The following is a 25,818-nucleotide window of genomic DNA, read 5'->3' as shown; positions in this document are numbered from 1 at the left end:
GAGCTCCCCGTCACTGCCACCATAGTGCCCAGCTCACTCAGCCCCACCTGAAGTGGTGCTCAAGATGCTCACCTTTTAGGCGCATCCTGTCCTGGGGAGTTGTTGCTTACAACCACATGATTCCTCCCCCCCCCCCGCCCGCCCCTCAAGCCTATACCAGGTGTCCCCTGATTCACCATGGTAATGTTAGTGGCAACACAGCCCACGCGAACCCTTCCATGCAGAGACTTAGCAACCATGCCTGGCAACCATGGCAGCAGTTCCAGTGGAGGGGAGGGGTGTGGGGAGGTGGGGGAAGAAAATGTGCATGGCAATGGTTCCTGAGGAAGAAGGGGTAATTTGCCTCTCCCGAGTGGAATAGGTGAGAATAGAAAGCTATGAGCCTCCCAAATTTTGTTCCTTGTTCTTTCCTTCTGCTCCATCCTCAGACTCTGAGACTGGTTGGGTTTTAGTGAGGAATGGGAGAAGCGAGAGATCCCAATTTGTTTTCCACTAACATACCTGCAGCCCCCTGGGTATAGACCCTTGCCCAGGAGGGCTCGTTGTGGGGCAGACTGACTTAACTGAGAAACAGAGCAACCAAACTCAGGCCTCCTGCTCCCTAACATGGACTTTTAAAGAGAACCCACACACCCCTATACCGCCCACTGAGCCCCCTTTACACATACCAGCTGCACTGATGGCTCTTTGCTTGAAGGTGCTTCCTTCCACCCAGGCCCCACTAGAGTTCTAAGGCTTTTTAAAGCCCTTGCCTCCTCCCTAGACAAACCCTACTTCATGATGGAATGTGACACAAGGAGGCATCTGTCCTTTCCTCCATGCACTCGCCCACACACACACAAACATACCCTAATTCTAATAACTTGGAATGCCTCCCTCCCTCAAGTCTGGGAATGTGCTATGAGAGCTGTGAAGAGGTGAATGCAGACGCAGGGCTTCTTCAAAGCCATGATGTAGCACTGAAAGTTGCCTCAGTGTGTGTCCGTGTTCCATCAGGAAGCCTGGTTTGCAGGGAGCAGCGTGGAGCGGCCAGGGTCATTAGAGTTCTTAGGCACAGTGCGCGTAGGGGCAAGGTGTTACTCTGAAATTGTTTCTGGTCTTGGTATCCAAGATGGAAATCTTGGTATCTTACCTGTAAGGCAGTGGTGAGATGGTACCCAGAATTTGGTTCTTACTCAACAGTCTAGAGGTCCTTATGCTGTTTGGCGCCAAGCACTGTCTTGGCCTATATGGTCTGAGCACAGGGCAAGGGTCTGTTACGGTGACCAGTTCCGCTGCTCCCCCACCGCTTGCCCGCTTGAGTCTAACTCATTCTTATTTTGGAAGAATCACAAGGGATTTGGAGGTTCAGACATACCAGTTCAGCAAAATCCAAACACAGTCCAGCCTTCTGTTGGTGGCCTGTCTACCTGAAGGAGACACTCTGTCACTGCTCTCTGGAGACCTAACACTGTTATGGAATTTTCCTGGGGTGCCAGCTACAGTCCAGGCAGAGGGCAAAGTGGGGTAATGAGGAGAACTGCAGAGAACAGGGAGGGGGACAGCTATGAACAGAGATTTAGAAAGGTAATTAGTCTAACATAGTGATAAAGAGCATGAGTTCTGGAGACAGACTGCGTTCAAATCCTAGTTCTACTTTTTACTAGCTGTGTGGTTTAGGCTAGTTACTTAACCTCTCTGTACTGTAGTTTCTTTTAAATCTATAAAACTGGCATAACATCTACTATTGTTCTGAGGATTAAGTGAATGAATATATGTAAAGCACTGAGAATGGCAATTGACAGAGTTTTCTATAAAGTGTGCTATTATTGTTGTTATTGAGTTGAAGGAGCCATATGAAATAGGAAGGTTGGTGCAGTAGTGTCTATCAACTACAAAAAGCAAACACTGCAATATCATGAAGAGGTTCCTATCTTTTTAATTACATTTGCCATGAAAAGCAATAACTTCAGCTAACCACTCTACCATCCTCCTCCACCTAACCCCACCTCCCTTCATATGAATATAGCACAGGAACCCAAAGCCCTTCCTCCCCACGGTCCTCTCCATTTCCATTATGGGGAGACATGTCCTAAAATGGACTCAGCCTCCTCCATATAGCATGAAACAGAATGAATAAAAATATTTTTATAAAGAGTTGTGCTATTATCTTAGGGTGGAGGGAGTCAGGGGCAGAGACAGCGGCAAAGGCTGGGTGAGGTCTGAGATCTCTTAGAGATCAGAATTTGTCCAAGGGGCATACAGCCCACAGTTCACCCAGAATGAGGGCTATGTCTAAGAGGACAGGGGTTAGGATGGGCTAGGCTGAAAGTTTTCCTCAAGTGTGTGTGTGAGGATGGGACAGCTAAAAATGCATTCTCCCTCCCTCCTCGACACCTTCTCCAGCTCCCAGGTAGAAGGCTGGGGGTCTCCTGGGCAGGGAACAGAGTCACAATTCTCTCAAGGTTTCATCTGCAGTGCCCAGAGCTTTGTGCAGGCAGTGAGTGGGCATAACCCCTGGTGTCACCTGACCCCTTCCCCTAGTTTAGGGCTTCTCTCCACCTCGGAGCACCAGGGCCTGCAGGATGTCTGACAGTGAGACAATTCCCTTGACCACATCATTCTCATCCACCACTACAAGTCGGTGAACCTGCGGAGAGCAGCAAGGGAGAAAGGGATGTTTAGTGCCAGCTTCAGGGGGGAGCCCTTCAAGCCCCACCCTCCTCGCCAAACCCCCACTGCGAAGGCTGCTCCCCTCAGCTCTTCCTGGGTCGCTGGCCCCGCTACCTCTGCTTCCACCAGCCTGTTGATGATGGTCTCTAGAGTTTCATGCAGGTAGCACTTGAGGACACCCTCAAAGTAATGTGACCGATGTTGCAGGGCTTTGGTCACAGACACATCTAGGTTGTTGTAGGTCTTTTCTGCTGCCAGGTTCTGAGGAGAGAGGGGAAGGTGTTTGCAGAGAAGCACGGGAGCCAGACCCCAAATCCTGTGCCCACCCAACCCCAGAGCGATTGAGGGCAGTTGTCAGTTATGCCCACAAGCCACACTCAGCTCATTCAATTCTTTTCAAATAGGATTTGAAAGCTTGGAAGCTTCTTAAAACCCTTCAGTCCCAGAAGAGACTCTCTTCTTTTCCCTCTCCACATTCAACATGCCACCCCGCTTCCCTACCTCCCAGCCCCTCCACAATCACTCACGATAACATCAAACTTGGAGTAGATGTCCACCACACGCCCTAGGGGGACAGAGGCAGCTCAGCAAGGAGGGTCTGGCATCGAAGACTTTCCCTGCCCATAGAATCACCCTCCCGGCTGAGCTGAGGAGGCAGATTTTCCCAGGGCCACCCAGAGTTCCCTGGAGCCCTCCCTCTTTGTTTGCCCACTCTCTCACCTTTTTCATCCACCACAGGCAGGGCAGAGACTCGGTGCTGCACAAAGATACCCAGGGCCACATAGACAGGGGTGGTAGTGCGGACCACAGCAATGTTTGCATAGGTGCCAATCTGTAGCTCTTCCAGAGACTTAGACATGAACTCTGGCTTGGGGAACTCAGTGATCTGAGAAAGGAACCATCACTTTGATTTTCAAGGTCCCCCATACCACCTTTGGATACCCTTCCAACTGAGTAAAAGAAGTAAAAACTGGGCGGAGGAGCACTTACAAACAATTTGAGGAACTTGAGGATGCGCTTATGGGTGAGGATGTACAGGGTGTTGCCCGATTCTGGGTCAATAACTGGCAGCCTGTGAATCTTGTTTCGAATTAATGAAGAGACAGCATCAAACAAGCTGTGGGAAGGTTGGGGACAATGATAAGTTCCATGGTGCTGGGACTGAGGGTGGTTAAATAGCTCCTTAGAATGTGTATATAAACGGAAAACTGGTGGCTGCGGGAGGGAGGGAAGGGGAGCAAGTGTGCTCGTGTCTGTGTTTGGGAGGAATGTCTTCTCTCTTCTGCCCCTGGGTCTTTGAGTGTCTAGTGCTTTAGCAGTGCTGATAGCAAGGTTCTTTGTCTTTTGGACAAATGGGTAGCAGGAACTCACCTGGCATTAGGAGAAATGCAGACAAGTGGTTTGAAGGAGTCCTGCAGGTACACCTCTGAAGGGAAAAGGAGGTTCACAAAATACCACCATGGAGAACCATTTCCCAGGAAAACTCTCTATCCCTTTATCCTTCCACATCCCCTAATTCTCTGCATACCTCTCCAAGTTTCTATCTTGTGTTCTTCCAGCTCATATATCTGTACCTGGAAGCAGAAGCAACAGAACTTCAGACTTGATCTCCCTGCTTTATAATAAACCCCTTGTGGTTTGCTTGGAAGAAAGTAAATGAGAATGAGGGGCTTTGAGCAGGGAAAGTGGTTTTGGTCATTGGGCTAAGGTTCCTTACCAAGGCTGATTTATAGTAGCGGTGCAGGATATTGATGAAATCAGTGATGGTCAGCATGCCTAGAGGCCAAGACAAGAGCTCTCAGCACGGCTCAAAGCTTTTCTCTGTGTCCAACACAACATGCCAGTAATACCGTGTTCAAGAAACTTTGCTTACCCACAAAACTTTGTTTCTTGCTATCCCACAAGGGGGCAGCTCGTACACCATTAGTCACCAAAGCAAAGAAAGCTTTTTTCACCTGTAGCCAAAAGAGTTATATTCACAAAGGGAAATTCACAGGCAGGGCTTTAAAAGAACAGGGGTTGGGTATGTTGGGGAAAACATGAGACTAACCCTATGGAAGGACAAGGATTATTACCCTTGGGATGAGATAGGATGAGAGGTATTGAACCAGAGGCTCCAAGGAAGTGGGAAAGAAAAAGGATTTCACCCACCTGGAGGGAAGTGTCAAACACAACCAATTTGGAGCTTGTGGGAATCAGGTCATAGCAGCGATGAGACTTCATGAAGGAAGTATACACGCTATTGTTGGATTCTGGGGTCTCTGCATAGGGTGGGATAGTTAGTAGCTTCCTTCTAAGCAAAATTCACAATCAAAAAAGGCAGAAAATATAACAGGTGTTGTAGTTGCTCAAATATTCAGAGCATGACTTTTTATAAGGCCCTCTATTTTAACTGTTTTTCCCCCCCTACTGTTCCATTAGGAATAAACCTCTTAGAAATCATTTCATCCAACCTCCATTTCCAGGTAAGACTGTATCTATTGGTTCCTTAGGAAAAAGATGGCTGGCTAAACAGAAAGTCTATAATATCCTTCATAAACCTGTTCTAATCTAAAAGTTTTTTTCTCATCTTTAACTCAAGTTTTCCTTTCATATATTTAGCACATTTTTACATATCTTTTCTCAATTAAGATGTAGTTAAGCTTCTTAAAATTCTTCTCAGACCCACAGAGGAGAAAGTCATGGACAAGATGGGCCATTTCAGATCGACATGAAGTTGGAGCCCAGTGCTCCAGGTGACCTGGCCAAAAACACCCTGAAAGCCCATCTTGGGATGACCCTGTAAATGAGAAATCATCCCACCTATTCCAGACAAATGGGAGACCTTGGTTGTGTTTACCTTTCCAATCTTCTGATTTTAACTGCTTGCTCTAAACTGGAGAAACAACCCCCAAAATAATAGCCCAAATATGCTCATTACTATGCTATGTGGACTTAAAAATACTACATCATTTAATCTTTCCAACAAATCTCGGCAAATATTGTCCTCATTTTTCAGATGAAAAAGGTGGAAACAGTTCAATAAACCACGCAAGTTTCACACCATTAGTAAATGAAATGACAAGACTCAAACCCGATCCCAAAGTTCATGCACTTAAATCTATGCCTGTTGTTTGTCTGTAATTTTTAATTTTTTACCAAAGTCAAAATGTTCTACAAATTTTGCCAAGAAAAACTGATGTCCCTGGGACCCACTTCCCTATAATACACCCACCCAGACATAAGACCTCTTTTAGCTGATTATTTTGGTGCTTTTTTGCTTCTTATTGATTTTCCCATTTTGGGAATCAGGTATTATCATATAAGGAAGATGAGAACTTTTTGTTCCCTTTCCTGCCAGGACCTCATCACAAACATGCACAACCCGTCTCACCCCAGTCTTCCAAAAGTTAAAGTGTAATGTTGGTTACAACAATATTTAAATAATTTTGACTAAATATTCATTATTGACAGCTAGGCCAAACAGTAAACTCTGATTTTTTTCTTTCACAACTTTATTTTCCCTGGAGCTAACAATTTTTCTTGTGCCTTCATTTGCCTAACTTTCTATGTATAGTATTTATAACTAATTCAACCCCCAAACTCTTCACCAGTTCTCTAAATCTCCTTTTAAGAAGTTCAGAAGCATGAGGTAGTCCATTACTTTAAACTACACAAAGAAGTCTCTCTGGAGCCTTCTGACCTGCTCGAATCTGGGCTGGTTTGCCTGGTGTACACTGCTGTCATCCTGAGATCTTCCTTCATCACCATCAAGGGGACGGACCCCTGTCACGACTCCCCTGTATTGGCTCTCCTTGTGTCCTGTATCCCACGCTTTCATCTGACTACTCCCTTGTTTTGGTGAAACACATCTTCCAGTAGCTTCCTGAGAAAGGGTGCAAGGGAGGTCAATTTTTTGACACCTTGCAGCCTGCAGATATCTTTATTCTACACTTACCTTTGGTTTAGAATTTGAATGGATACAGAATACTAGACTGGATTTTGTTTTCCTGCAGGAAATTGAAAGCACTGTTCCCTTGCGTCTAGTTTCTGGTGCACTGAAAGTCCGAGGTGATTCTGATTCTTTGTATGTGACTTGTTTTACTGCTCTGGAAAATGAGGATCTTCTCTTTGTTTACAGTGTTTCAAAATCTCATGGTGACTGTGCTTTGGGTGGGTCAATTTTATCCACTGTGCTGAATATTCAATGAGTCCTATCAATATGGAAAGCTAATGTCCTTCAGTTTCAGGAAATGTTCTTCAATTATTTCATTGATAATTTCCTTTGCTCTGTGTTGCTCTTTCTGTAACTCCTTTTATTTAGATATTAGACTTCCTAGACTGACCATGTAAGATTTTATTTTGGGTTTTTGGTGAGTTTTCGTTGTTGTTTTTAAAATCTCTTTTCTCTCCTCTTTTCTACTTCTTTGATTTTTAGTTCTACTTCTGGAGGATTTCCTCAATTTGATATCCAAATCTCCTACTTAGTTTAAAATTTTTGCTATATATATTTTAAAAAGAAAGATTTTATTTATTTATTTTTAGAGAGAGGGGAAGGGAGGGAGAAAGAGGGAGGAAAACATCAGTGTGTGGTTGACTCTCTCATGCCCCTAACTGGGGACCTGGCTCTCAACCCAGGCATGTGCCCTGGCTGGGAACTGAACCAGCAACTTTTGGTCCACACGCCAGTGCTCAATCCACTAAGCCACACCAGCCAGAGCAATTTTTGCTATATTTTTTAATGTTCAAGAGCTCCTTTTTGTTTTCTGAAAGTTTAAAAAATACTGTTAACTTACACTTGTTTCATGGCATTAACATATTATTTATTCGTATACTGTTAACTTTAAAAGTTTCCTTTCTTATGCATTGACTTTTTCCCTCTGTCGCTTTTTGTTTCTTTTCATAAGGGGGGCATTTTGTATCACCTTAAAAAATTTTTTTTTCTTTTATTGATTCTAGAAAGAGAGGGAAGGAGGGAGAAAAAGCAGGAGAGAATCATCAATGTGGGAGAGCAGCAGTGATTGGTTGCCTCTTGCATGAGGTCTGACTGGGGGTGGAACCACAAATCAGGCATGCGCCCTGACCGGGAATCCAACTGGTGACCTTTTGTTTTGCAGGACGATGACAAACCAACAAAACCACACTGGCCAGGGCTTTTTTCTTTTTAAATTCTCACCTGAGGATACACTTTTTAATTGATTTTAGAGATAGAGGAAGGGAGTGATAGAGACACAAAAACCTCAATGTGAGAGACCAACATCTATCGGTTGCCTCCTGTATGCGCCCCAAATGACTGGGGTATGTGAACTGACCAGGAACTGAACCCACAGACTTTTGATACAGGGGATGATGCTCCAACAAATTGAGGCACCTGGCCAGGGATGGATCACCTTTTTTTTTTTTTTAAATGTTAGAAGCTTTATTTAGATGTCTGATAATCCTTGGTTTGTTTGGTTTTTGTTGTTTTTTAAAAAGATTTTTTATTTTCAGAGGGAGAAAGAAAATGGTATGTGAGAGAATCAGTCGATTGCCTCTCGTACGCCCCCAACTGGGGGACCTGGCCTGCAACCCAGGCACGTGCCCTGACAGAGAACTGAACCAGGAACCTTTCAGCTCATAAGCCAGTGCTCAGTCCACTGAGCCACGCCAGCCAGGGCTGATAATCCTTGGTTTAAAGGAGGATTAAAATCATTTTAAGAGTGGAGTCTTTAAAGCTGACTGGAAGAACGAAGTGTGTAGGCCAGCCTTACTGACTGTTAGCCATTTAGATGGGAAACACTCAACACTTAGATTTGTGGGGCTTTTCCCTCAAGAGGCTTCTGGAGAGAAGGATTACTCATTCAAGTCCGTGCCTGGAGGGTGAAGTGTTTTCTGTAAGCATTCTGGAAACTGGAAGGGGAAAAGGACTGGGGTCTCAGTCCTATTAAGTATAGTTCACTTCACCCTCCTGTGTTTAGTACAATACCTCAGTCGGGCCTAAGCCTCTCTCCAGACCTCCAGTTTGTCAAAGTCGGAAAGGGGAGTTGCCCAGCTGCACTCAGTGAACAAGGGAGTCTTGGGATCTGACTGCTTCTCAGACCGTCAGTGCTTCTTGGCTTTCCCCACTGTTAGTTCATAATTCAGTTTTTTCAGGGCTGCTAAGTCATTTACCACTCGTTTGCCTGCTTTCCAGCTTCCAAAAACTCATTACTATTGCATCCTTACTTGTTCTTCCTATTTTGGTGGGTTTGTATCTTTTTTTAAAAAAAATTCCTTTATGGTTTTTTTAGTGGCTTTTTGTGAAGGAACGAAAGTAGATGCATGTATTCAATCCACCATCTTTTACTAAAAGCTCACCATTGTTTTTCAAATTTGAAAACCCAGACTCCCAAGAACATGTCTTTTGACATCAGTTTAAGACACAGTACACTGATAGTTAAATATTATCATTTTAGGCTACCGGCCTACGAACATATTTGATTTGGCTTTCCCAGTGTTTTAAAATAAATCAGTTGCCAAATTTAAAAAATCTGGAGATTTACATACAAATCCAAATTCTTAGTTTCTTTTCAAAATCAGAAGATCTGACAAAACTAGGCCTTGAATTCCAAAACAGTAACAACTGACCAGAACTAGACAGTTGCTACCTCCTTTTAGATGTGACAAGATCTACCACTGGTTGTTGTGTCATATTCACCCATCACTGCTTGGTCCGTGTAGATAATATGAGTTTTTGACCCCTGCCTTGGTGTTAGTGAGGAAGTACCCAGAAACAAAATAGGCACTACCATGTGGCAGTACTCAATTATGAAGAGTCATCCAGATAATTCAGAACAACACTGTAACAACTTTTTTGGATACCAACAAAATGAAAACATAAAAAATTCCTGTGGAGAACTCATAGACCCTTAATAATATGTCCTAGGATCTCAGCCCATGTTTCAATTCTCTGAGAAAGTGTGTACTCTTAATTAACGTGTCCTTAGAAGACTTATGTGTATTCCAAGGCAAAATCCTTTACCTGAGATGCCTGTAAATTCTACCTCTTTCTAGATGACTTAGAGTTGAACCATTTCATTCTACCCAGGTATCTGAGCAGGTGCTGGAATTGCCTGGATTTTAGAGTTTGGTACCTCTATTACTAGATTAGTGCTAAGGGCTTTCAAGGCCTTTCTATGATTTCTTGTGTACACTTAGTGGCTTTAGTGAGCTTGCTGGATAATAAAATCCCAGTGGCATGACTTCTGGGCTACTCATAAAATACCAGGGACTTTTAAAACTTGGTTAGCCAGCCTCAAGTTGCCTGTGGAAGTTTCCCTGTACTCCAAAGGTTTCCCTCAGGTGATCTGAATATTGAAGATATTGATCATCCCTACCTTGCCCAAGATTTATTCCTGGGTGACTTTGTCAAATTATTGTTCCTGGTTTGTATGGTTTTGTACATTGTCTGGCCTGGCTTTGATTTTTCCAGGGGGGACCCTGGGAGAGGTTCAAAAGCAATTGCTTAAGTTAGGGTCAAGCTAATGCTTTCATACCCAACTTCCTTTCTTCAGTACACTTACCTTGAGGATGCTCATTTTCCAGAGCCAGGGAGCTATCCGAAGAAGTGACCTGGAGAGACAACAGAAACAAAGATTTAGCCTATCCTAGGCTCCGTCCTCTATAGTCCAGCATTAGGAGAAGGGCTGGGGAACTAACATCTTCCTTTAAAGTGCTTCCTTTAAAGATCTCATGTAATCTTCATAACAACCCTGAAGTAAATATTACTGTTAGCCTTATTTTCACAGATTAAGAAACTGCGGTTCCAGAAATATTAACTTGCTCAAGGTCACATGGCTGGTAAGGGACGGAACAGGGATTTGAACACAGATCTGTGTGGTTCCAAAGCTTATGTCCTTACATACTATCATGCCCAGTGAGACATTAGGTCTTAAAAGCTGAGACTAGAGAATCTGAGCTTAAGGTTGGCCCCATAAGACTCTCACTGGTCTACTTAATAAAATCACAGACGCCAGAGACAATACTACTTCCCCCCACTCACTCACTAAGCATAACTGTAGGCACTAGAATCCCATTCACACACCTTACCATTGAGAGGGCCAGTCTGGGGAGGATCCCAACAGCTCACTGTCAGAGAGTCAAAGCTTGAATAACTAAGGCATAGATGAGCAGCATAAATGCTCTGAAGTGGAGGACCTGAGTTCTCTTAGCACCTTTGTGAGTGGAAGGCTGCCACAGCCCAGAGGAAGCGGGTTTTCCAAGTTTCCTTGTCAATGACAGCCTGAGATTAGAGTACTTTGAATACACAGAAACCTTTAGAACCATCTCTACGTTTCCTCAAGTGGCAACATTTGGAAATTTCATTGTTATCTCAGAACCCAGGAGGGGTCATCACTTTCATCCATTGGAATCAAGAGTTTGGCTTTATTTGCTTTGGGTAATATCCCCAAACTAACTTAAAGTCAGTCATACTTCACCTTACATAGCTGCTGTAGTAATATGAAGTTAAAGGCCTTGGCTTGAACCTGGTAAGCAGGGTCAAGTTGGCATGGCAGCCCTAAACTTATCTGCCCCAGTGGGCCAGGGTGGGGGCAAGGGAGAGGGGGTGGTGGGGGGAGGGGGATCAGCTCTACCTCTGGGCTGCGTAAGACCATCGACTTGGCCTGGCATTTTGGCAAGGCTATCGGAACAACAGCCTCATCACTTATAAGTGGAAGAGAGGGCTGGCTGTTCAGCAGCAAAGATACACACATGGTATACAACAGTCTTACAAAGATCTATATACAAAGATACAAAACAGCTACTTATACACATTATTGTATCCATCATATAATACATACATACTGTGCTATAGTTATTTTGTTCATTATCGATCCAAACAGATTATAAATTTCTGGAGTTTATCTTATACTTCTTTGTATCCTCCATATCGTCTCACATGTGGTTTTGCATATTGTTTTGTTTTTTAACTTTCAAATTGATACTGATATGAACTAAGTTACAAAGAGAAAAGAGACATCCTGCTACATACATCCATAGTTACACAGATACCTACAGAAGAGAGTCAGACATAACTGAGTATGATTTTATCTTTCTGCCTATTTCTCTACACAGGAGTGGGGATAATTATGTCCATTCACCTCTACATTTATTTCTTTAATTCTCACCTGAGGATATGGTTATTCATTTTTTAGAGAGACAGAAAGGGAGAGAAAGAGAGGGAGACAGGGAGGAAGGGAAAGAAACATTAATTGGCTGCCTCTCGTACGCGCCCCAACCAGGGATTGAACCCATAACCTTCTGATGTACGGGATGACACTCCAACCAACCAAGCCACCTGGCCAGGACTGCACTCTACTTTTAGTAACATAGGGGATCTGAGAAAGTACCATGGTACTACGTAAATTCAAAATATTACTAGAGAGACACAGGCTAGATCTGACACACAGACTCACAATTTCTTTCAAACTGCTGATCCACATTTCCAATTGTTTTTACACAACCACAGATGTTAGACTCCTTGAATGCTTCAGTATTAAACAGAATAGCATCTGTCCCTCCAATCCTATTATCCTTACTGAGGTTTCCATTTTTGTTTTTGGCACTGCTCTCCTCCTAGGTGCTTAAGAACTGTAGTCTTCTTTTTAAAGATTTTATTTATTTATTTTTAGAGAGAAGGGAAGGGAGGGCAAAAGAGAGAGAGAGAAACATCAGTGTATGGTTGCCTCTTGTGTGCCCCCACTGGAGACCTGGCCTGCAACCCAGGCATGTACCCTAGACTGGGAATCTAACTGGCGACCTTTGGTTCACAGGCCAGCACTCAATCCACTGAGCCACACCAGCCAGGGCCAGAACTGTAGTCTTGATTCCTCCAAGAATGAGTTGTGCCAATATGTCTGCTTAGAATTACAGAGCAGGGCATGACCTAAATTTGTCTTGAACATCTGTCAGCTAAGCTGGTATGTCAGAAATGCCTCAAATCCATCTCTCTCCTTTACACTTTCACAGCTTTAGCTTAGGCTTTTACATTTCACTTCTGCAACATTTTCTAAACTGGTCTCCCTGCCCTAAATCTATCTCTTCTTTAATTCTTCTTTCATGCTGTCACCGAGTTCTATGACCAAGCATCTCAGGTTTGGGAGGGACTTTCATCTCTAGCAACTAGGAACTCACTACTTTCTGAAGTAGATCCATCCATTTACAGAAAGCTGGTAAGAACATTCTTAAAGCACATTCACTGCCCTGCTCACAAATCTTCATGGGTTCCCTCATTACAAAACAAAGATCAAACTTAACGAGATATGCATATGCAATACCTTCAACCTGACCTGAGCCTACTTTCCCCATCTTTTCTCCCACGGCGACCAAAATCCAAAACTCCTGCAACATTAAGCCACTGGTTCATCCCCAATTAATCTCAACATACCCCACTTTCTATGCCCTTGCTCACACTGTTTTCTCAAACTGCAATGCCCTCTCTGAGGTTCACAGTAACTTCTCCCTCCCCTATGCTTCCACAGTCCTTTCTTTGCATCCTGATGATAGCATTTGTTAGAGTCTAAACAACAGCTGTCACTGGCTTGCCCTCACCCTTACTCCAGTTAGGCTGAGCATTATCTTTTCTTGAAAAAAAAATACACACACACACACATATTCGAGAGAGAGAGGAAAGGAGAGAGAAAAACACTAATGTGAGGAACATCGATAGATTGCCTCCCAAATGCACCCTGACTGGGGGTTGAACCCACAACCTAGGTATGTGTCCTGACCGGGAATCAAACCCACAGACCTTTGGAGTATGGAACAATGCTCCAACCAACTGCGACATACTGGCCAGGGCATCGCCGAACATTTTCAAAGCAAGGGTTTTCTTTTTTATTCTTTTAAAAACAATTTCTACCCCAAGAACCTAATCCAGTACATAGAGTATAAGGGTTCAATTAGAAAACCTATATAAAAAATACTTTGTAAACCATGATACATTTATAAGTAAAAATTTGTGTGTCATTGTGAATTTATGGAATCAGACCTTTTATCCTTGCTTAAAATTCTCTTTAAGAACTGACTACCTTGCCTGGGTGACCAACTGCAAATCACTTTACTACTTTGGTCTATTTTCTTCTTTATAAGCTGAGGGACATTAGCTCTCTACAGGTCGAGAAAAGATACGGTAAAATAATTACGGTGGGCAGGTAACTGGCGCAAAGAAAGGTGAACCTGCAGCCTGTACACAACTACAGTAACAAATGAAAACCAAGATAGGAAGAATTCCTCCGCCTGACAGAGGAGATATGGTTAAAAACTCTTGGAGAGGGAAGTGAATGGGAAGGATTCGAGTGCTAGAAAAGTCTCCCAAGTGTGAGGGTGGGTGCATAGAGCAGGCAGTCGGCGGCATCTCAGAAAGGATGACAGAGACCTGCCACAATGGTCAATGCCTGCTCGCCAAGAATGAGTTTTGCCAACAGGCCTGCTTAGATTCACAGAGCTGGGCATGACCTCAAACTTACCCAGGGACACAGAGGCCTCTAACCACTGAATGATCCCTTCTTTGGGGAAACCCCACTTTTCAGTCTTATTAAGGGAATATGACCTCGCTGGACACCTTGAGGCAGTAGAAAAGTCTTTCAGGTGTCCCTCCTGCTAGGGATTGCAGGGATCACACTTAAGACAACCAGGCCCAGGTGATAATTGCAAGCGGGCGGGGCGGGGCGGGGGGGCCCCTTGGAACCTCCTGCCTCTCCCAGGAAAGCCAAGTCACAACCTGTGAGGGGCCTAAGGTGCTAAGACGAAAGGAGTCCCGAGATCACTAGGGTGTGTGCGAGGCCCAAGAAGGGAGCTACGTGTCACCTGTCACTACCCATTGGGACTGACAGTACGTCGGACGGAAGGCAGGCACAGCGGCCCTGTCCCAGTAGGTGTGACCCGCAAAGAAGCAGAGAGGCAGGGTCACGGGCAGGACAGACACCCAGCTTCTCGTTTACCAGGCACCAGCCTCCGCCCCTGCCCAGGCCTCCCGGGTCCCTAACGGGGGCCTCGGGCTCCACAGCGCCCCCCGCCGCCCTCCCGCGCTTCTCACCGTCTCCATTGCAGGAGGCGCCCGTTGGGTGCGTCCGCTTTAGGAAGTTGGCCGGTAAGTGGGGGAGGCCTTGCCCCACATCCGGTACTGCGACGCCACTTCCGCCTACGTCAAGACAAATGCCTGCCAAGGGCGGAAGGCGCGGAGTTCGCTTTTCCGGCGCGAACTGACCTGGTAACCGCCCCCCCCCCCTCCGGCCTCTCGGACCTCACGTGTCAGCTGACGGCGAGGGTGACGGGACGGAGCCGCTTGTTATTTAAAATGTTCTTTTTTTATTTGTCGTTTAAAAACAAACTTGGAAGAAGCAAAATCCAAAACTTGCCCTTTGCCTCTTGCAACATAAATTATGTACAGTTCAGAATGATCGCTGATACAAAACATGCCAAGGACAGGGGAGCTGGGGGTGGAGGGAGAGAGGGCGCTTTAAAAAGGGGAATCATTTCATCCGCTGTTACGAAGGACCAACCTTGCTGTACAGGATACACACAACACAAAATAAAGTCTTCACGGGATTCACACTTGTCAGCGATTTATTTTTTAAAAAGGGGGAGGGTCCTGGAGGTGAGGGGAGAAGACTGTAAAGGGGAAAACTGAAAACTGAATATGTGCAAGTGTAAACCAACCCAAAATACAAACATGGGGGGGGAGGAGGGAGGAGGGAATTCTGATGCAATTATACAGGCGGGGTACTTAAAAAAAAAAAAACCAACAACCAAAATTCCAACCTTGTAGCTTGGGTCTGAGTTAGTTTATATAAAAATTAAAAAGTGTATAAGGTTTTTTCACTAAATTCTACAGGACTATTGGATACCTAGCATATGCTTACAAAGTCTGCCCCCTCCCCTTTTCCCAGTCCCAGGGCCCAGGCCCCAACCAGAGCCTGACTTACAGGAGCCAACCTCCCCCTCCCTGTAGCCTAGACCTTTTGCTCTTGGAAAAGGAACATCCAATGGCTTTGGGGGCAGCAGCCCAGTCTCCCCACTGTCTGATTTAATTACAGTGGTTTCTGTGAGGGTGGAGGGATGTCATTCTCTTAACATTTGCAGCTTGAAACAGTTGAGGAAGCAGCTTAAAAAAAAATCTCCCTACCCCCATCAATCCGCAACCCCCCAAATTCAAAAACAAAACAAAAACAAACCTAAAATCACAACAGCGACCGTGCTCCCCCTCCAGCAGGCCCGCCCATCCACCACCAACCACCAAGCCCATCCTTACACTCCAGACATTTGATTCTTGAAAATATTAATTACAAAATGCCCTTTGCCCACAGCCCCTAGGAGAGAACTGCATATAAGCTTCATCTTCATCCCCAAGGCTCCCTACCACACAGGGGTCTGGGGCCTCACCCACCCCCTGATCTACCCCTATCCCAGGAAGAGGTTCAACTGCAGCACAAGCTTGGGCAGAAAGGGGAAGGAAAGGGAGGCAGGGAACCCATCACCCTCTGGCTCCCCCTGGGGCCAGCTCACTTTTGTGCGTTATAACATAGTCCAACTATACAATAGGGGTGGGAATTGCCCAGCCTCTTATACCCCCACCTTACAGCAGTCACAGCCAGGGGGTGGGGAGGAGGGGGTGAGGAAAAGGGCGGTAGGTTGGGTAATGGAGGGGGCCCCCCCACAAGGGGAGCTCCATGTGTCCGCCCCACGCCCCCCTACCATTTATAAACTGGTTTTGTAAAAAGAAAATAGATATATTTATATAGAATATATAAAGCACAAAAATTAGTAGTTTTACATTTGCTCTCCCCGGGGGTTGGGGGAGAGGGGAGGGTTCTCACCTCCAGCCGGCTCCCCCATGCCCCACAAGACTATGTACAATCCCATGTATAAATAGATAAATACCCCCCACCCTCCCCGCGCTGACACTAAGCTCCCCACCCCCACATCACCACCCCTTCCCACCAGACCAGCAGCAGTTTGGTGACTGAGGGAAAAGTGGGAGCTCTGGGCCACACCCTGCCTCACTGGGTATGGGCATGCCACTCAGGGATAGCCCTCACCCTACCACCCACCCACCCCATCCAGGGGCTGGAGGGCAAATGGGCTCATGATGGGGTTGGGAAAACAGGAGGGTGATATCCTGGTCCTAGGTTTAGCACATCCCTCCTGCCCCCATGTCCAGATGGAGAAGGAAGTCCTAGAGCAACTAGGGGCCAGTCATCCCCAATCTTCATCATCATTAGCCTCAACCGCCATCCCATGCCCAGAATTAAAAACAAAGATGGATTTTTTGTTGTTGTTTTTTCTTCCTCCTCCTACCCCCCTTCCACCCACTCAGAAGAGGGCAGTGAGGTGGGGGAGAGGGTTGGGGCAGTAGGGGGCTTGGAGAGGGTCTCACATTTCAAAACAGCAAAAAATCCAACACTTAAATGAGGTAGGTGTGGGTGCGGGGTCTCCTTGCCCGGCTTGCCCGGCTTGCCTGGCTTGCCCTCCTGGGCAGCTGGGCACCTCTTTCCCGTTCATGTTGCATTTGTCAGAGTGGAAAACAAGGAAACAAAACCCATAGAGAGACAGAAACACAGAGGAGAAAGGGAGACAGAGACAGACTGAGAAGGAAGGGGGATGGGGGGTGAGGGTGGGGGCAGGACCCGGCAGGCAGGGCCAGGTGTGGGACCCGGCCTTTGGGATTGTCAAGCTTAGTCAAGTCTCTTTGCAGCCTTGAGTTGGGCCGGAGAGGTCGGTGGGAGCAGCAGGGCTGTGAGGCCCGGCCACACATCCTCCTCCCCCCTCCCTGCTGCCTCCCAGATGCTTCTGGGTAGTTCCCGGCCCATATCCCCCTCAAACCTGAGATGCCCAATGGCTGCTTCTGTCTGGCCCCTCCTGGAGCTGGGGGCAGAGATGCCAGCCTGGGGGCCGGTGGCGGGGAAGAGGGTTGTCCCTGGTGCCCAGGGTGGGCTTGGCCTAGGGCCCTCTGCCCCAGCCTCCTGCTCCAGGGGCTCCGGTCAGCCGGCAGCCCCAGCCCTGGGTCCTGGCTCTGGCCGCTACCTCTCTTCCCCCTCATCCCTTTCAGGGAAGAGGTTGGGGGTGGAGGGACTCCCCTGCCTGGTAGCCTCAAAGCTTTTTAGTTCATCCATTTCCGACAATTCCAGGCTCCACAGTGGCAGGGGATCTTGTGCTGATCGTCCTCAAAGTCAAACTGATAGTCATAGGTCAGCTGTTAAGAGAAGAAGGCAGAATCAGTACTAGCCCCCCAGAGGAAGTGGAGAGGGCAGAGATGATCAATTTGAAGGCAGAACTTGGCTCTGGGGAATGGTAGAGAAGAGAGAGCTGCTTTTCACTCACTCAGGATGCCTCCTCTCACCTCCTCTCCCTTGGGGATTCGCCGGCTGGAGATGATGATGATTTTATCCTCCTTGTCAAATGTCACAACTTCCGCCACACAGTTAGGGGCACAGGAATGATTAATGTACCTAGGCAGTAAGACAGAGTCAGGGGTGCCAGGTGACTGGGTTGGATGATTTTGGCTCCCTGCTGGCTCCCTCCCTGCGTATCCCTCTCAGGGACCCCTAAATCCCTCCTTCCTAATTCCTCTCACCTGGCAGGGCCTCCGGTCAATGTAGCATCAATCACATGCTCGTTGTTTATCCGGAACATGTAGATGCCTCGATTCTAGAAAAGCAAAAGATGCAGAAGGGGCAAGAGCATCAGAGAACGGCGTGGTGTGGCAGTGGGATCAAGCAGCAGACTCAAGCAGTGAGTGGGCTTCATTTCTTATTTTTCCTTTCTCCTGCCTCTCACCTCCTCCTCCCCCCGGTTTTCCTCCTGCTCCCTGGCCCCCATCCTGCCCTTTGCTCCTGGGGTGAGTGTGGACCATGCACCAGCCCCTCTGTCAGCCCATACCTGCTCCTCATAGATTTTCTCCCGTCGGTTGGCCACCTCATTGCGAATGATGGTGCCAATGTACTCAATAACCATTGTGTGCTTTTCTAGGTCCTTAGCTGCATAGAGCCCCAGGCCCTGGATGCGGGAGCGAGCCAGGTACACATTGTTCTTCCACTCAGTGCGCAGCCGCCGGTACTGAGATGACTTGGAGTGCACAAACTGCTTGCTGTACGGGGTGTTAGTCTCGCCTGTGAAGGTGCTCTGATATGCCTTGGACATGCTGGTGCTGTTCAGGGTGTGGGGCCTGGGAGGCGATACAGTGCATGACAAGACAGGTCTTCCTCAGACCAAGCACACACCACCCGCCTCCTCCCTGGGATGTGCAGCATGCCAGTTAGGGGCACGTGCTGCTTGGGAATGGAGTGGAGGCGTCTGGGTCTTGGTTTTGGTGAGGCAACAACTAGCTATGGGGACCCTTCCAACACTCTGGGTGGCACAGAGAGCCCAGGATGGGGGGTGGGGAGTGGAGGGAAGGGAGGCACCAATTCCCCTACACTGAGCCCGCTCTCCCATCTCCCTGCCTTCTATCACCCTCCTGTCAAACCGTACTCAAGGCCATGCTCCTCTGGGAGGAATTCCCCAAGCAGCCCAGGCCTGGAATTTAAGCTCACGGTTTGCTAAAACATCTGAGCCCTACCTCCTGCACACACTGGAAGCCCTGAAAATGGGGGCCATGTCTACCACGTTGGACTGGACTTGAATTAAAACTGGCTCTGAATTCACAGCCGAAAGGTGGTTTCCTTTCCTTTCTTCAGACTATCCCCTTCTCTGATGTAACATTGGGCTCTGTGCAGATGGCTCAGTGCAGGGGAATGACTGCTGCCAGGCAGGATGCCTTTCACCACCCTAGGGCACCGGCCAAATTCTTCCCCATCCCAGAGCAGTGGTTTTCAAACGTTTTTTAACTTTTTTATTTTACAGAAATCTTTTTTTCCCTTATCAAAATGTTATTGGAACTCCAATACATAAACTAGATGAAAACGAAACTCTTCTGGTTGAATTCAATTTGAGGAAGGGGTAAGTTACACACAAGGAGGGCCAAGTTCTGCCCACTCAGTTTGTGTGTTCCAGGGCTTTCTGGGACACACAGAGTTTGAAAACCACTGTTTTAGAGCATCAAGGACTAGGGCTGATGGGGGTAGAGTCAGACACTCTACAACCAAAGGCCTTCACAAAAGCCCTGCTGCCATGAATTCTGCCTCCCTCTACCCAAGGACCAAGGTCGGACTACTGTGGCACACAGAAGGAACAGGAAACCACAAGTCAACAGGTAAGGTTCTGGTCCCAGCTGTGACCTTTGTCTAGTCACTTAACCTTTCTGGGTCTCAGTTTTCTCAGCTGTAAAATGGGGGTCATACCACCTGCCCTACCTACCTCATAAGGTTGTTGTGAGGATCAAATGAGATAATGGATGTGAAAACGCTTTGAAAAAAAAAGTATAAAGTGCTATACAAATTTAAGGTTTTATTATTTTTCTATTATATTTCTAAATATTTACCTTTGAAACCAACTCAGCCTGGGAAAGGGAAGGTGACCCTAGCACCCATGGGAGAATCACAGGCCCCCTGGGAGCAAAACAGGAGAGGGAGGAGGCGACTGGGTCCCTCACATAGTTCATAAAATTTCACCACTGTCTACCCAGAACCTCCCAGAGCCAGCCATTCCCAGGATGCCCAAGGTAAGTCTGTTCTAGACCCCAGGTCAACCCAGGACACCTGAGCAGGTTGGGGAAGGACAAAAGGGATACCCTAGTAATACCTGCATACCCTCTAATCAGGAGGCCTAGAGTGAACCCCGAGTCTCTACAAGGGAATTCTAATCTGTAACCTCAAACCCTCAATTGGCCAGAGGGTCCCTACCAATCCCCACACCCACATCCTTTTGCCCCAGCCCCACAAGCTCACCGTTTGTAGTGTGTGAGGATTTTAGGCTCTGACCGGGCACAACCAGTGGGGTTGATCATGAGTGGTAGCTCCATTAGGGGGTGGCGTCCATAACGAAATAAATAGTTTTGACAGCTCTCCACTCCAGGCAGCTGTGGGCACAAGTCATGCTCACCTTAGCCTGAGCACTTCTGGGGCAGGACCAAAGTTCTCAGTGCCCACTTGGCCCCCAGCCCCCAGCCCTTCCTTACTGATTCAGCTATGCGCAGCACAGCGTGCACCGTCAGCCCGAAGAGCTCCTCGCCTTTCAGATACTCAGGGAAGAGCCGCAGCATGTCAGCCTCTTTTCTCATGGCAGCCACAGGTTCAATGATGCGATTCCACACAGCTAAGAGGCAAGGAAAGAGAGTAACCCTCAGAGGGAACTTTTGCTCAGTAAGCCCAGCCCTAACCTTGATCTGGAGCTACAGTTGCTTCCTGTAGCCTGCATACCTCCCTGTCACTCATGGCCTCTCAGTCCCACTCTCCCTCAACAAGCCACGCTTCCCACCCCCGAGGGGCATCAGAGTGCCTTGTAACATAGAAACAAGAACCCAAGGTCGAGGAGACCCAGCAGAGGTCACGAGCCTTGTGGAGAGCCAAAACAGGCATGCTTTGGTGGTGGGAAGACTTGGGTTCAGGTTCTAGTACTCACCATGGGACCTTACGCCAAATATTTGAATCCCTCTTAAGACTCAGTTCTTTATGTATAACTGGGGCATAATAATAGCACTTACCTCAGAGGATTATATGAACAAAATAATCTATATAATCACCTAGCTTAGTTTGTGGCACATGTCTAAATATTCACTAAAAGTTAACTTCTCTTATTGTTATTTTTATAATTAACACTAAAACTAAGATCAAAAGAATATTGTCCAGAGAACAGTAACCAAAGGGAACGCATGGTTAGGATCAGGTTGGGTGAGCCAGATGATAAGGTCTCAGAACTGTATCCTTTTGTTCCACTGAGGATAGAAAAAGGGGCCAGAATGAAATTAGACAAGCAAAATCTCTTCAATTACAAGGGAATTTAAGGTGAGTTGAGAGAGGTTAAAACATTTTTGGGGGGGGATCTTCAAGAGATCTCCGCCTACCCAAGGTAGAGGAAGGAAGATCAGTCACGAAGACCCTGCAGATCCTTTTTTGACACTGTAAAGGTGATTCCAGGAGAAACCTGCCCAACTCCACATTAGCATTTCCAGGGCCCAGTGCTCACCCTGGGGAGAGGCGTCGATGAAAACCAGGTCCTCCAGGCCCTGCTCGATGACTTTGATTACGAACTCTGGCCGCCCGTTGTTCTCACCGATAGAACAGCGATAGCAGCAGCGGCGGTTGTTGGTGCGGAGGCTCCAGTAGATGCGTGTGGCCTCGTAGCCCACTGGATAAAGGGCAGTGGCACTGTGGAAGTCGGCCATCTGGTGAGGAAGCAGCTGTCCAATGGCGTGGAACACAAGGCCTCCCACCCGGAACATGTGCAGCCGCTCTCCCCGCTGGATGATGCTAGCGATTTGCTTCACCTCATCCCGCTCAATGTAGACCCGCCGGAAGACAGCAAAAGAGCTCAGCTCTTGCTCACAGGGCCCTTTGATCTTATGCATTGGACACAGCATGGTCTTGTCCTTAAAGAACATGCACTTGGCGCGGATGGCGCAGGCAAAATGGTAGACGTTGGGACAACGCATACGATTGCAGCTGCTGGTGGCACCGGTGCGCTGGCACAAGGAGCACTTGGTTAGCAGTCCTCGGTGCAGGGCCACCTCCACATTCATCAGTGCCCCGCCCTGGGTCTCATAGACCTCCGTGGACCACAGGGCACAGTTGAGGTGCACCCACAGGTCCAGGTCCAGGTTCAGCAAGCGCGCGGGCCCATCAGTGGCCCCATCGCCCTCCTCATGACAGAAGCAGCAGCGCCGCATGTCCCGAGGCACCTTGTCAGGTCGCAAGGCTGTGCCAAACTGTTCCATAAACTCTGCCACTTCCCGCTCATCCTCCTGCTGCCCACTGCCCTTTTGGATGGTCAGCAGTAGCCGCAGCCGCTTCCAGCGCACCCCTTTCCACTTCTTGAGCCGAGGGGGCCGGGAATCTTCACCTTCCTCAGGGGGCCGGGCTCGGGGCTTGGGCCGGGCAGACTCAGGGGATGAGGCCAAAGGCAAAGGTGAGGGGACTGGTGGCTCAACTAAGGGTTCAGCTGGGAGTTCAACCAGGGGTTCAGCTGGGGGGCTGGCAGGAGAGGGTGCCAAGGGGGATGGGGGAGGGGAGGGTTCTTCAGGAGGCGGGGCTGAGAGCTGTCGAACGTCCAGATTAGAGACATTGTAGGTGTAGCTGTGTTGGGTGGGTGGCTCTGGGGCAGGGCTCTCCTATGGGAGGGGGGTACAAGCCCTGTATGGTTAGTGCCAGATCCTCGCTTAACTACCCCCCTCCCTTTTCCCACCCAGATCCCACCGTCCCAAAGCCCTCTCTGCTATCTCTGTCCTACCCAGAGACCCATCCCTCTTTCTCCCCCAGACCCACCTGTTTCAGGAGGCTCAAGATGTCTAGCTGGCTCTTGAGAGTATAGCCAGGCAACACTGCATCAAACTGCTTCAGCCAGTCAGGGCCTGCTTCTGGGTTCTTGCCTCCCAGACCCTTTTCCTTCCCACCTGCAGGAAGGAGAGGTTAGAGCCTTCTACCAGAATCATTCCCCTTAGGCCCCAAGGTATTTTCCTGCCACACTCACCAGGGCCCTCAGCTTCCCCCTTCTTAGGCTCAATGCCTGCCCGGGCAGGACTCTCTGGGAACAGCACCTCATAGGAGTTGGGAATCTTCATGCTTAGCAGCTCCGCCACTGCCACCATCACACCATTCAGGTTCTGCCAGAGCAGGGGAGGGGAAGGGAGAGCCGTGTTGGCAGGGTGTGTACAGTGAGCACTATCACCAGCTTGGCAGGGACAAGGACACCTAGAACTCCCCAAGTGGCTGGTCAGTCCAGCCCTTGTGCCTTCCAGCTCTTCTCATGTACTTGCTTTATAGCGGCCTTGCCCAAACTGCTGTGAGCATTAACAGGAGCTTCACAAAAAAGGGGCCTGTGTCAACCAAGTTTAGGAAACGATATGCATTGTATCCACAGCCTGAGAGATCCGTGACACATTAGCAAATTAAAGAAACTGAGGAGTCTTATAGTAAGGAACCTTGTTTTGTTGTTTTAACTGGGATTTCCCCTTTTCATTGACAACAAAACACTGTTAACATTTAAGAAAAAAAGTTTCACCAAACGTGACAGGGACACTCTGTCTTGTCAGACATTATATATGTTGCATATTATATATGTTGCAGAGTATATATGTTGCATTATATACTCTCCTTATCTGTTGACTCGTCTTTACCACAGGACTGTGAACGTCCTGAAGGCAGGGACTCCTCATACTTCATATACTCCAATCTCACAGCCACTAGCCCAGGCTTTCACACACAGTAGGTCCTCAGCACACAGTTCCGAATGGCCGAATTTATCCAGACAAGCTGCAGGGACTGCCCTCCGATAGCATCCCGCAGGTCTGAGGCACCCCCAGGACACACCTTGGCTGCAGCAGCAGAGACTGTCAGCATGACTGACACCTCACTTCCTTTGCCCTTTTCCCAAGCTGTGGCAGGCAGTTTTCCAGGGGCCTCCAGGTCCAGGGCCCCATACGGTTTCGTATCTGGGAAGACTAAAGGAGAGAGGGACTTGTGTAAGCCCCAGCTGCCCCTCTGCCCCAGCTCTGACAACCTGGCCAGGCCTGGTCCATGTGCAGGGTAGCCCCTACCTGGAATGCTGGCCCGAGGAATGATGGGGATGACAGGAGAGAGCGCCCGGTCTTCCTGCTCCCATCGGCCTGAGCCCAGCTGAGGGAAACGAGGTGCTTCCTCCCCCAGGATGCTCTCAGGGGATGAAGCTGGCACAATGCTGTCAGGAGAATCACTGTCGTCATCACTCTCCATCCTGTGGGCCAAAAGTAGACATTTGTAGCTACAGCCCTGCAGATCCCCAATGCCGGCCCCCTAGTCCACTTCCAATGTAGAGATTAGTAGATATAAAGCCTTACTTAAAATCTGCCATTAGCCAAAGAAAAATATGACACAACCTGTCCCCTACCCTCATTCCTCATCCTCATTTCCGGCCCAATCCCCACCTGACATCCTCAGTCTGATTGTGAGGGGGTGTAGGCAAAGCGGCCAGCAGGTCTAGACTCTTCACCTCTGAAGCATCTGAGGGGTAGGCAGGGAGAAGAAAAGTCAGACTGAGGGTCACCAGAGCTGATGGTGTTTTCTCCACCACATTCAGGCCTAACTAGTGTAAGATCCAGCTTAGCTATCATGATCACTGTCTATGCGTCCACCCACCTACCAGTTTGGAGCACATGAGCTATATTTGAGCATTTCCAATGTGCCAGGCCCTGGGCTTAAGGTAGACTCTATAATATTTTAACAACTCCTGCCTCGACTGGTGTGCCTCAGTGGATAGGGTGCTTTTCTGCAAACCGAAAGGTCACCATTTTGATTTCTAGTCAGGGCACATGCCTGCGTTGTGAGCCAGGTCCCCGGCTGAGGGCATGTAAGAGGCAACTGACTGATGTTTCTCTCCCCCTCTTTCGCCCTACCTTCCCCATCTCTAAAACTAAATAAATATTTAAAAAAAACCACAAAAACTTAAGTCCATTAGGTAAGTATTATAAATACCTATTTTACAGTGAGGAAACTCAGGCTCACACAAGTCAATCAAGTTACTGGACTATAGTAACAAGACTACCTGAACACAGGAACCAGGATTCATACCAAGATCTGACAGTAGTTCCATACTCACTAAAGCTGTCTGTTCATGATAAACAAAAGGTTCATTAACTTTCTCCCTGTCATCTACCTCCCTCACTGCCTTGGCTCTAGCTTGCCCAACAAATCATTCTTGAAGAGGCCCTTCCTATCTCAGGCACACATGGCAACATGCAACCATTCCTATCTCAAACTGTATGATAAGGCACAATGACTGGCTTGGACCCGAGCCACCAAATCTACTACAGAAGCCCATTACACTCTTGACTTACCCCTCAGTGTCCCTTCAGTATCCCGGGCAGAGGCAGTGTCCTTGGGGTGCTCCCCCAGCTCTTCAGATGGAGTGACACCATTCACCATCTTCTGCTGCACCGATGGGGGTGGGGTGGGGGGCAGCGACGAGGGTGGTGTCGGCGGGTTACTCAGGTTATTCTGGGGGTGGGGTGGGGTGTTGTGTGCAAGAAGGCATAGGGAGACTGACATAATCTCCTGGCCCCACACTACATCAGCAACTTCCTCAAGTCTTTCATTCCCACCT

At 47.9% G+C, this 25,818-nt stretch overlaps 2 protein-coding genes across 4 annotated transcripts in view; both read right to left on the bottom strand.

Moving 5' to 3' along the window:
- Positions 1-1,908: 1,908 nt before the first annotated feature.
- Positions 1,909-14,788, bottom strand: PRKAG1 (protein kinase AMP-activated non-catalytic subunit gamma 1). 3 transcript variants are annotated; one of them, XM_054591161.1, is made up of 12 exons: positions 14,687-14,788; positions 10,173-10,221; positions 4,804-4,913; positions 4,526-4,607; positions 4,370-4,428; positions 4,181-4,226; positions 4,024-4,078; positions 3,643-3,769; positions 3,373-3,538; positions 3,180-3,217; positions 2,767-2,913; positions 1,909-2,629 (listed from the first exon to the last, which is right to left on the bottom strand). In XM_054591161.1, exons 1-12 carry the CDS (start codon positions 14,693-14,695, stop codon positions 2,525-2,527), a joined length of 993 nt encoding a protein of 330 aa, XP_054447136.1. In that variant the 5' UTR covers positions 14,696-14,788; the 3' UTR covers positions 1,909-2,524. The 3 variants fall into 3 exon arrangements, with proteins under 3 accessions (XP_054447136.1, XP_054447137.1, XP_054447138.1); XM_054591162.1 differs by having other exon boundaries at positions 4,804-4,945; positions 14,687-14,763; XM_054591163.1 differs by lacking the exon at positions 14,687-14,788 and having other exon boundaries at positions 4,804-4,942; positions 10,173-10,195.
- A 147-nt stretch (positions 14,789-14,935) lies between these two features.
- Positions 14,936-25,818, bottom strand: part of KMT2D (lysine methyltransferase 2D) — a 40,566-nt gene continuing 29,683 nt past the window's right edge. The window contains exons 43-56 of the mRNA XM_054591160.1: positions 25,553-25,712; positions 24,644-24,719; positions 24,278-24,453; positions 24,051-24,181; positions 23,212-23,344; positions 23,007-23,134; positions 21,712-22,852; positions 20,705-20,841; positions 20,475-20,605; positions 19,945-19,992; positions 18,529-18,814; positions 18,224-18,297; positions 17,990-18,098; positions 14,936-17,842 (exon numbers count right to left, since the gene is read on the bottom strand). Of these exons, the coding sequence (XP_054447135.1) occupies positions 17,750-17,842; positions 17,990-18,098; positions 18,224-18,297; positions 18,529-18,814; positions 19,945-19,992; positions 20,475-20,605; positions 20,705-20,841; positions 21,712-22,852; positions 23,007-23,134; positions 23,212-23,344; positions 24,051-24,181; positions 24,278-24,453; positions 24,644-24,719; positions 25,553-25,712 (2,823 nt within the window). The 3' untranslated portion in view covers positions 14,936-17,749. The remainder of the gene's footprint in view (positions 17,843-17,989; positions 18,099-18,223; positions 18,298-18,528; positions 18,815-19,944; positions 19,993-20,474; positions 20,606-20,704; positions 20,842-21,711; positions 22,853-23,006; positions 23,135-23,211; positions 23,345-24,050; positions 24,182-24,277; positions 24,454-24,643; positions 24,720-25,552; positions 25,713-25,818) is intronic.

The sequence above is a fragment of the Pteronotus mesoamericanus genome, unplaced genomic scaffold, assembly GCF_021234165.1.
Source record: "Pteronotus mesoamericanus isolate MK-2021 breed Mesoamerican mustached bat unplaced genomic scaffold, CSHL_Meso_final scaffold_21, whole genome shotgun sequence".
Taxonomy (NCBI): domain Eukaryota; kingdom Metazoa; phylum Chordata; class Mammalia; order Chiroptera; family Mormoopidae; genus Pteronotus; species Pteronotus mesoamericanus.
This window is presented reverse-complemented; position numbering and strand designations above follow the sequence as displayed.